At 34.4% G+C, this 12,542-nt stretch overlaps 1 protein-coding gene across 1 annotated transcript in view; it reads left to right on the forward strand.

The window, feature by feature from the left end:
- The first annotated feature begins 3,200 nt into the window (after window positions 1-3,200).
- The window catches only part of DDX20 (DEAD-box helicase 20), a 204,149-nt gene continuing 194,807 nt past the window's right edge, over window positions 3,201-12,542 (forward strand). Inside the window, exon 1 of the mRNA XM_044076991.1 lies at window positions 3,201-3,436. Coding sequence (XP_043932926.1) covers window positions 3,241-3,436 — 196 coding nt within the window. The 5' untranslated portion in view covers window positions 3,201-3,240. The remainder of the gene's footprint in view (window positions 3,437-12,542) is intronic.

The raw sequence follows: 12,542 nt of genomic DNA on the forward strand, positions 1-12,542 counted from the left end.
CAGGATTGTCAAACACCATCACTTTTCCATTTCAAATAACTTTAATGTTATAGGAAATAATTTAGTACCTTTGATGTTGTCGGCAATAGCAACCTAAGTTTTAGTCCTTCATTTCTCAGTGGACAGCGTATTGTGCATGCTAAAATGCTAGGAGTAGCATCTACTTTAGGTGGTCAGCCTGGAACCCAGTGCCCACAGTGCTGTGTCACCATACTCTGCATGATAGAAAAGTCCATCAGAGGTTGACAAGCCATCATTTGCCTGACTGGGGCATAGTATTAGGCTACTTGCACTTTCAGGCTGTTTTAAGCCTAGCCAGTTACCCCATGTGAGAACCAAACCCTGCACCTTACCCATTATGTTAATAGTCATCTGCTACCATGTAGGCAGAAACATCATAAGGGGGCTAGTCGATGTACCATCTTCAAATGGAATCAAGGTGGATTTCTGGGCTGTTTATCTCAGTGGACATGAGAATTTGTGTGGCATTAACAGACTGCTACAGGGGTCTTTGAGTATCTGACAAAGGGAAATCTTAGGGAGTTTTTCCAGCCCTCAGCCTTGTTACTCCTACAATAGTTCCTCAATGTGATGCTGAGTTTGGTTTCCACAGACAAAACAGGAGGGAACCACTACTATGTAGATATTCTATACTATAGCTCATTTCCCTGAAGTCCTGGGGCCATTGACTGCATCCACATTGCTATCAAGGCCCATCTACTTTACTCACTATCTGGTATATCAACTGGAAGGGCTTCCACTCTATTAACTATCACGTGGCATGCAGAGCACAGGATGTTATATAAAATGTGTCTGTGTGCGATCCAGACAGTTCCCCACAATTCCAATTTCTGGAAGACGTGGGTTAACTGTCCCCTGGGTCATCTAGTTGGTAGCACACACTAATCCATGGAGGTCAGGAAGGCCTGGTTCCATGAATGCAGGTATCAGACCACTACTAATGGCATTTGCAGTTGGATGTTGTAAGAGATGCTAGGTATAGTTTGGAAGGGTGGCTGATGAAGTCATCTGCATTTCCCAGACTGTGGTGGGTGGCATACAAAACCACACTGTTGTAGACACAGAACATCATTAAACATATATTTGGACTGCTGAAGCCTTGTTCCTACTATCTGCATATATTTGGTAACACACTGCAGTATGCTCCAAAGACTTGTAGCAACATACTTGTGGTCTTTACTTTAACAGGAGGTCATTTCACTTGCTGACATATCTGTGGCAAAAGCAGTGGAGGAGGTGAGTGTGGAAGAGTCAGAGGAATCAGCTGAATCTGGTCCTTCTATAAGGCATATGTGGCCACAGTAGGTTGTGGCACTGGCAAAGACGTATCATCTGTTCCATAACTATGGGTTGTGACAAGACAAACACAGAACAAAGCTGATGCATGCATTAACAAATCCAGGATATGCTTCAGTGTATTACCTGGCTATGCTGTGCTTCAGAGATTACAATACCCACATTTTTTTTTCTGTTTGGAGTTTGCATGCCCTCCCTGTCTCTGTATGGGTTTATCTATGTGATTAAATTTTCTCTCTAAAGAAATGCCACAGATGAAATGACATTCCAGTTTGCCTGCAAATAAGGATGCAGCTTATACATGGCTGTTTCTGATTCTTATGATAGATTTTGCTTTTGTCAGTATCTGTATGCATGCATGAGAAATAAATGCATGTAGTGATAAGCCTAGCTTGTCTAGGGTAGTATGTGTGCATATGCAACCAATATTGCTGGACACATAACACAGTTTAGCAAGCCATTTCTCAGTGTCTGCATCAATCCCATTTTTACACGGGGTCAGGGTGTCACATCAACAATGGCTCTAGAAAATTCAAACACATTCACTAATGTTTACAAATCTTTTTGGGGCTTAGAGTCCATGCCCCTGATTGTTAAAGTTGATTGTGACACAGGCGTAACACTGGCCTTTGCCTGGAACCCAACTTAGTCTAAAACCAGCCCTGTTCACGTGTGCAATGAAGGTTGCAGCAGCTTGTGTACGCGGATGGAGATGGTATTGTCATTAATTAACTTTTCTCACTCTTTAGAGATGTACACATAAGGTCACTAATGCTTGTCTAGAGGCAGTGTACAGTTTAAGAGCAATACATTAGACTGCATTACAGTGATCATTATTTTCTCATTTCCCTCACACTGAAACATCAGATGTGTATACCTGTCAGGGGAGCACGTATGCTATTTATAAATCCGTAGCAGCAACAATCTGTAATATATTACACTGCTATTTGTTCTTTCAGTTTCACACAGGCTGACATCAGAGTGGTACACAGAGGGAGCTTGTTTTTTTTGTTTTTTTTTTGGGGGGGGGGGGGTGAAGATACATACTGTATGCATGACAGCAGCCACCGGAAATATAGGATAGGGGCGGTTTGTAACTTGACTTTCACATCACCATCTTAAAACGTAGGGATACTCAGATTTTTTTTTTGAGGGGAGGCAAGTAGTATTCAAGGGTACAACTCATGAATCCTCACAAGCACTTGCGAAGTTTATTCTGAATTGCCATCTTGAAAGACACAACTTATTTATTCGTTGAAAGAATACAATAACAACAACACATTTTTTTCCTTACTATTGTTTTACTTCATGTGTTCACTTTATCAAAAGGTTGGAAAAAAGTCTAACATGAACTTCAGAGCATACGTTCATTGAAACCTCTATGGCTGCAGGGAGCAGACGTAGACGTTATTTAAATTTACCGTACGTTTATTATAGCGGACTCTTAGGTGGGTACGTTTTGAAAGAATGTAGAACACAGCATGTCTTAAATAATACAAACACTTACTTTGATCAGTAAATGAAACGATCCTGCAAAAACAAACAAAACAAATGTAAAATATTGACCGACCCCTATACACCCAAACTTCGGTGTAGAACATTCTTACACTGAAAACCACACTGACCCTTATTCACTGGAACGTGGTCTCCGGAAAATAAGAGAAATGAAATAATACTTCCAAAATAGTATGAACACTATTTTCCTCTGTAAACATTTCAAAGGCTGTACACTATTGCAATTTATTAGGAAAAATATCTGGAACAAAAAGAAAGCTAGACTTTATCCGAGGAAAACAATCACAACACAAATTAAATTCCATCACCAACCACTACCTTTCCACATCCTTTACAATTTTCTGCGTCGATGCAGATGTCGTTAAATGTGTGCGCTGAACTCTCACGTTGTTTTCTTTAGTTGTCAATATGGCTGTTAGCAAAAGGAAAGCAGCGCATGATTTTGAATCTAGACGGCGGACGGGTGATGTTTTCGCTGCAGAGAGGGTGGATTTTAGTTCTCTGTTGCTGTCACAACCTGTTTTGGAAGGGTTGAGTACTGCAGGTTTTGAGAGGCCTTCTCCCATCCAGCTGAAAGCGATTCCTTTGGGTAGATGTGGTCTTGGTAAGTTTTTGTGGGTTACTGTATTCTTATTTTCAAGGTGTGTTGCATAGTAACACAGTAATACCGTTTTTAGCTTAAATGGTACGGCATATTTGCTTGTCCGTTATGGAGTGGGGGCTGCACACTGTTGAGGAAGACACATATATACATACACCGATGTGGAAGAAAAACGGTGACTCACTCAGAAAAACTAACACGCACACAGAGCAGTAACTTCGCTGTTGGTATAATTTATATATCTTGTAGGTCCGTAGGTGTTTATTAGGTTAACGACGACAAGGGCCTTTTTAAGCCTAGCCATGCATCCCAAATCTCTGACGAGTTCTGATACCATTGATAAGTGTAAGCATTGCCCTGGGAGAAGAACCAATTTACAGGTTGCATCAGAGACATAGGTGCCAAACCAGGGATGAATGTCCGGGTTCCCATCCAATTGTCCAAGTTGTACTTGAATTGGATTAGGGAGGAACTCTGCTTCACATGGATGGGGAGGCTGTCCCATAGACTGGGTAGGCTGATGGAATACATACCCATCTCTCCAGCAGGTCCTATTTATATCCTAGGCAAGGTTTAAGTTTTTAGAAGGGGTAGTTCCGGTACTGTTTGTTTTATGGATATGCAGGGAGTCCATCAGAGTGGGGTCCGACAACGCCCTGTATGCCAGGCATAGATCTCCCCTCAAAAGCCTGTTGGAGACAGAATACAGGGATATTGAATATACAGAATTGAGGCAGTCTGCATACGACGTCTCTTTATTCATTCAGAATAAAATAACTAAGGGTACTTTGTCACTTATGTGGCTATAACTGCTGGGTACAGATGGTCATATGCAAAGGTGAAAAGATACAGATACACAGGTGACCCACCACATATCCATTCAGAGAAATGTGCCCAGCACTTGGTGCCACTTGTGAGGTCACCACATACCCACTCACAGAAATGTACCCAGCATTTGGTGCCACTTTTGACCCACAACATATCCACTCAAGAAACATACCCAGCACTTGTTGCCACTTGTGACCCACTGCATACCCACTAACAGAAATGTACCCAGCACTTGGTGCCACTTGTGACCCACCACATACCCCCTCACAGAAACGTATCCAGCACTTGGTGCCACTTGTGACCCATGACATACCTACTCACAAAAACATACCTGGCACTTAGTGCCATTTGTTACCCACCACATACCCTCTCACAGAAACGTACCCAGTGCCACTTGTGGCTGCTTTTTAACTGCTGGTATTGCTGTTATTTACTTTGTTAATGTTTTGCTTCTATTTTATTTTTTTCTCCCTCTAAACACAATTTGCCACAACAGCATTTAGCAAGGGGGAAAGTGACAGAAGTTTATTTTCTCTTGTTGTTCCTGCTTTGGGGGTATTGTTATAGGTAGCCCTGAAGCCGTGGACGTCTACTCGGCATTCAGATTGGCTGCTTAATGTCAGTCATTCTCTGACTGGCTCCCTTTTTCTCTCTTTGCCGATTGGCTATAATTGTTTTGGAGCCAGTCAGGGAATGAAAAGTGTAACAGTGGCGCTTCACTTCAGTGTCAAACGTGGAGCTTTTCTTATAGTGCTGTGTGCTTGAACTCTAAGGGGGGGGTGGTGCTTTATTGGAAGTCCTTTTCTTGTTATAATTGCAAAGTAGACATGCTTCATTTAGTGCATTTAAGGGATGTGGAAATACTGCTTAAGTAGTTTGTATACCGATTTGTTTTCTTGTTTGGCATCTCTCATTGGTTTAAGCTTTATTGGTAGGTACATTTACTGGTTGCTTGAAGTGTGAGGGATATTGGAAGAGTGCATATTGCTGCAAACTGACATACTTCATGCTGTACAAATTCTGTATTCGGAATCTGAACCCACTTTTGAGAAGTATATATAATTTCCATATGTGTGTTTCTTAGCAAGTTATGTATTATTCAGATCTCTGCATACCCTCTGTAGTCTCACTTCTGTGATATGTAAATAGTGTTTCATGTAGTTTTCAGTTCTGTAGAAAAATGTTGAAATATTTTTAGCATCCCCCAACCAGTGGCAACAGAGCCCAGTATCCAGTCTTTGTTTTTTATTGTATGCTTCTTTGATGAAGTTGGCATCTTTCTGGTATTGCCCACTTTTCGATAATGTTGAAGACATTAATTGATTAGTTGAAACTGATCAGAAGACGCCTACCAACTCTTAAAATTAGTATTTTATATGGCTCATCCTTGGAGCCTTCAATTAATTAATTCAGCAGTCCATTCAGGATTCTGGTTGACATTAGTCATGTTGGGCAAGTAGTGTAACTGTTAAAATTTGCTTTTTTGTCAGGTGAGTATTATCTTGGTAAAAGTGTGATGGCTTATGGGTGCCTTTTTAAAGCTTAGGGCTGGGTTACCTTAGCCAGGTCTGGTGAGTATAAGGCTAACCAGTTTCCTAGTGAATTGAGTTTATTTGGGAGACTTCTGGTATCAGTGGAGCACCTTGTTGAGTGTATGTTATGGGTTTAGTTTTGCTATGGTGTGAAGGTTGTTTTGAGGAGGAGGGCTCAGGGCTGAACTAAAAGGAGTTCTTAAGAGAAGATATGAAGTAGAATTTTCTTTTTTATAATGGAATTATCCAAAAAATTAATCTGGCATTGAGCACTGCATTGGTTGTGGGAGTTGGTCTGGTATGTTTGGAAAGTGCGTAGCAAGCTGTGTAAGTGGTAGTGGAAGGTAGTTGATGGGTGAAAGAGGAAAGAAGAAAAGGTGTAATTTTGGTAAGTGGTGAAAGAGAAAAGAAGAAAAGGTGTAACTTTGGTAAGTGCTAGTATTTAGGTGGTGGAGAATGGGAATATTTGAATCTTGCTGCCAAGAGTTGATCATGTAAAAGGGGACAGCAATAATGACTGTTGGTGAAAAAATGCAGAAGACTTATTTCTGCTGTTGTGAGGTTTTATTTCTTGAGATTCGAAATTGAAGTAGGTGAAGTTGTGTTTCTTAAGTGAAGGATAAACTTCACAGTACCTCCAAGAAAAGCCAGGAGCGCACCAATAAGTGCCAAACGACTGCCGTTAATAATCCACAGTTTAATGACAAAAATAGTGAAACACTAACACGAACAAATTCGATAAGCAGACTGGTAACAAACAAATAAACAAAAAAGGCAAACTAGTAGAGTTAAGCGCTTTCAACCATTATTGGTCTTCATCAGAACTACTAATTACTTGTGAATCTGCTTCTTAAGTAACCTTAGTGGCGCCAAAACCACTCATTAATATTTAAAAACATACTAACATATATATACAAATACAAATGTATGTGCATATGGTTGTGCACATGGTTGCAAAAAATCGTCTACCCGTAATATACATAATACATAAAATACTGTGCTTTAAATGCATCAGTAAAATATGAGGTCTTAATAAAATACTATCATATTAATACATAAACATTTTGTATGAACAGTGTAACAGGAACATCAGCGAACCTATTAGTGTATAAAAAAAGTTAACTAATAATGACCAAATATATATGTTTGTGTGCAAATAAATACAAATAATGATGTTCTAGATAATAAAATTGGATTAATTAAATAACTGGTATTTTAAATGACAATAATAGTGATGATGATAATAATTAATACAATAACAATAAGTATAACTATAACAGCAACATAGACAGCGAAGATGGGTATGGACTATTATATATTCGTACTTCAACCAACATATATAATAATTTTTTTATTTAAAAGTATATTAAAAACTTATTAAAATTTCATAAATTTTTTTATATATATAAAATTTAATAGTAAACCTTAACTAAAAACTTTATTTTTATATATGATTGTAAATTATTTTTATATATATAAATATTATAATGAATTCATGTATAAATATATTTATAAATAAAAATTAATATTAACAAGTAATAAATTATTAATAAATAAATAAATAATTGTGTGTCATTCTTGTTAAATATCTCACTTTAAACTAATAATAACGATTTAGTAGATATAAATTCATTTAAACCAGGAAAAGTGGTGGCATCTAAATATATCTGCCACCACATTTCTTTATATGCAAGTAAACTTTTAACATCACCACCTCTAGGATCTATATCAATAACGTCAAGAATGCTAAACATAAAATTATGATCAACACCTTCAGTCTCTACATGTCTGGATAGTGCATTAGTTTTATCCTTAGTCTTGATGCTGTATATATGGTCATATATACATTTTTTAAGACATCTTTCTGTCTTTCCAACGTAAAAACCTGAGCATTTACTGCACTTTGCTAAATATATTACATTTTTTCTATTGCAATTACCATATCTACATTTTATATTAGATTTTAAGCCATTTCTTAGTTGTATTTTATTTTCAAAAGACATATATCTGCATTGATTGCAAAATCCACATTTACTACTACTTGTGTTGTTATTTAAATAGTTTTTATTTTTCCCCTCACTATGTCTGTGTTCCAAAAGATATTTCATATTTTTACCCATTTTATATATAAAATTAGGTTTAGATCCCAATAATTTTATTAAATTAGTGTCACTACTAATCAAATACCAAAATTTAAAAATAATCTTTTTGATCTGGTCTACACCCATGTTATATTGTAGTATAAACATTTTATGATAGTTATTATTTAATGTATTTGTATGGGAATTAATATCATCGTTTTGAAAAATTATATCACCAACTCCCAAAAGTGGTCTATATTTAATATTCCATTGGTTTGTAACATATGTTATTATTGTGTCCATCATTTCTTCTGGATATCCTCTTTGAATAAATAAACTTTTAATAAACTGTAATTCTTTTTTCATGTCTTCAAAATTTGATACCATACGTGCTACATGGACACATTGCCCTTTAAAAACTTTTTGTTTAACTTTATGTGGATTTAAGAAAATCAATGCTGACATTGACTTTGAGACTGGGAATCTCAAAAGTCTGATTTATGCACTTGGAAATAAGTTAAAAACTATCAATGGACTTAAAATTGATAATGCATATTTTTCTAAATGTATTTATAGTAAGATTGTTCCGATGGGGTTAAGATTTTTTAAACAACCCATGGGTATTGATTTAACTGGTATTGGTAAAGATGAATTTAATTTGTTTTTTGATGAATGTGGGTTCAACTATATGCGTTTAATTATTAAAAATAATGATGAAAGATTAAGTAAATTAATACAGGAAGCTGAGAAGCTCAATACACGTATTGTTCATGATTTACTATTTACAGAATGGGAAAGGTTATATAATAAGCAATTTTTAGAAGCAGAGAAATTGATTGACAAGGCAAGTCAACGTAAATCAAAAAAACTGTTACGGGATAGGGAACAATATACTAAAGGGATAGCATATACTCGGGCTAGTGATAAGAATGATATGAAACAAGGAATTAATAATCGCTATAAAAATTATTACAACTATAATCGTAATCATACTAATTACAACAGTATTAATTATAATAGAAAAGACGATTTTGGATATCAGGAATGTGAAGGGATAAGGGGTCAATATGAGAGACAGGATTTTCAGAGACATCCAAAGGATACAGGTCCACCGTATCAGAGAAAAAATCCCTTCAACAGGAAGGGATACAATTAAAATCTAAATCACCAGAATTATTGACCCTGACTCATAATAATAATAACAACAACAATAACATTAATATCTATAATGATGTGACTGATGAAAAGTATGACCAACCTGTAAACAATATTAATCAATATTTTATGGAATCCAGTCACATGATGAATACAAACAGCAACAATGACAGCCAAGATGATGAAATAATTATTAATGGAAATGTTTTCACTTATAAAAATGTTAACATTTATAATTATTCTAAAATTGTAATTAATAGTGTGTACTTTGATTTATTTGTGAAGGGTATGAAATTTATTCCTAACCCAAATTTTAATTTAACTGAATTATTGATAGATTTTAAGAAGTATGTTAGAAAGATTAATTTGGAAGTATTTTTTAATAATTCATTAAAAACTGAATATGCTAATATTAGATCTAGTTATTTGTCCCATAAACCTAGCACTTTTACACCACCTAATCATCCTACTATAGATACTTTTGATAGAGTAGTAACAAGGGAATTATATCAGGAAAGTATTAACTTGAAACAAATCACTAACAGTAACAACTTATCAAAACATGAATTGAAGTTATTAAATGAAATAAGGAATGATAACATTAGATATATGAAACCAGACAAGGGGGGAGGGATAGTACTTTATGACAATATACAATATATTAAAAAAAATATGATATTTTATATTTTTCAGGTAATTATGAGACTATCTCCCTTAATGAATTACATATAGCTTATCAACGTATTGATTCATATATAGAGGAATATTTATTAGATGGTCGTATTACTGAAGAAATTTATAAATTCATAAAGGTCAAATTTCCTAAAGTAGCTTCACTTATAGGTATACCTAAAATACATAAAAATACTATAGACCCCCCGTTTAGACCAATAGTTGCAGGTAGTTATTCCAAAACATTTCATATTGGTAAGTACATAGACATTCAATTAAAAAGTATGTATTCGACTATTAAACATATGGTTAAGGACTCTTGGATGTTTTTAGCTAATTTTCCTACAGATATAGTAAAAAATAGTAATACTTGTATAACCACAGTTACAGTGGATGTTATTGATTTATTTTCTTGTATCCCCAAGCAGGATGGCCTAGATGCTTTTAAAAATAGTATAGTTAAACATACTACTCTTGACTGGGATGAAATATGTTTATTAGTGGAAATGATGTCTATCGTATTAGATAATAATTTTATATATTTCGAAGGAGAATATTTTAAGCAAACGAGGGGGGCAGCTTGTGCCCCCATATATGCCAACCTCGTTATGCTACATTGGGAGGACACCATTTTGTTCCCCAGTCTATATTTTAGATATGTAAGATACTATTCTAGGTTTCTTGACGATATTTACATCCTATGGGAAGGTGAGCAAGAAATGTTGCAACTATTTATAGGATTTTTAAACACAAGTAGTGAATATTTAAAATTTACTTATACTGAAGGTAAAAATGGATTACCATACCTGGACACTCGCATCTCTTACAATGATGGTAATGTATATTCTACCATTCATAGGAAGAGTACTTTTTCTAATAGTTATTTAGCATACAGTAGTTACATCCACATAAAGTTAAACAAAATGTTTTTAAAGGGCAATGTGTCCGTGTAGCACGTATGGTATCAAATTTTGAAGACATGAAAAAAGAATTACAGTTTATTAAAAGTTTATTTATTCAAAGAGGATATCCAGAAGAAATGATGGACACAATAATAACATATGTTACAAACCAATGGAATATTAAATATAGACCACTTTTGGGAGTTGGTGATATAATTTTTCAAAATGATGATATTAATTCCCATACAAATACATTAAATAATAACCATCATAAAATGTTTATACTACAATATAACATGGGTGTAGACCAGATCAAAAAGATTATTTTTAAATTTTGGTATTTGATTAGTAGTGACACTAGTTTAATAAAATTATTGGGATCTAAACCTAATTTTATATATAAAATGGGTAAAAATATGAAATGTCTTTTACATAGTGAGGGGAAAGATAAAAACTATTTAAATAACAACACAAGAAGTAGTAAATGTGGATTTTGCAATCAATGCAGATATATGTCTTTGTAAAATAAAATACAACTAAGGAATGGCTTAAAATCTAATATAAAATGTAGATATGGTAATTGCAATACAACAAATGTAATATATTTAGCAAAGTGTAGTAAATACTCATGTTTTTACGTTGGAAAGACAGAAAGATGTCTTAAAAAAGCATACAAAATGTTATCTGAGCACAGAAATAAATAGACTCAGCACAGAAATAAGTAGAACTTGCTGGAGGGACAGGTTCATAACCCAGAGGCTCCCTTCGCTCTGGAATAGAATTCCAGTTCATGTGAGGCAGAGCACCTCACTGAATCTCTTCAAGAAGAATCTCTATAAGTGGATGGGGGATCGTAGGTTTGTCCCAGGGATTACTCCCGTGTCACTATTAGACAGAGGCACAGTAAACTAAACCTTAAAAAGGGCACAGTATACTCAAATCAAGGGGTGGCGTAAGTCATACAGAATCGGGCTAGGCTTATAATTGCCCCAGGGCAGATAGCCTAGTATGAACCTATGAAAACGTATATATGACCATATATACAGCATCAAGACTAAGGATAAAACTAATGCACTATCCAGACATGTAGAGACTGAAGGTGTTGATCATAATTTTATGTTTAGCATTCTTGACGTTATTGATATAGATCCTAGAGGTGGTGATGTTAAAAGTTTACTTGCATATAAAGAAACGTGGTGGCAGATATATTTAGATGCCACCACTTTTCCTGGTTTAAATGAATTTATATCTACTAAATCGTTATTAGTTTAACGTGAGATATTTAACAAGAATATGACACAATTATTTATTTATTTATTAATAATTTATTTATTGCTTGTTAATATTAATTTTTATTTATAAATGTATTTATACATGAATTCATTATAATATTTATATAAATAAAATAATTTACAATCATATATAAAATAATAAAGTTTTTAGTTAAGGTTTACTATTAAATTTTATATATATAAAAAAATTTATGAAATTTTAATAAGTTTTTAATATACTTTTAAATAAAAAATTTATTATATATGTTGGTTGAAGTACGAATATATAGTAGTCCATACCCATCTTCGCTGTCTATGTTGCTGTTATAGTTATACTTATTGTTATTGTATTAATTATTATCATCATCACTATTATTGTCATTTAAAATACCAGTTATTTAATTAATCCAATTTTATTAGATTATTTATTTGCACACAAACATATATATTTGGTCATTATTAGTTAACTTTTTTATACACTAATAGGTTCGCTGATGTTCCTGTTACACTGTTCATACAAAATGTTTATGTATTAATATGATAGTATTTTATTAAGACCTCATATTTTACTGATGCATTTATTTAAAGCACAGTATTTTATGTATTATGTATATTACGGGTAGACGATTTTTTGCAACCATTTGCACAACCATATGCACATACATTTG

The sequence above is a fragment of the Protopterus annectens genome, chromosome 7.part0 (assembly GCF_019279795.1).
Source record: "Protopterus annectens isolate FY-2018-M chromosome 7.part0, PAN1.0, whole genome shotgun sequence".
Lineage (NCBI taxonomy): Eukaryota > Metazoa > Chordata > Ceratodontiformes > Protopteridae > Protopterus > Protopterus annectens.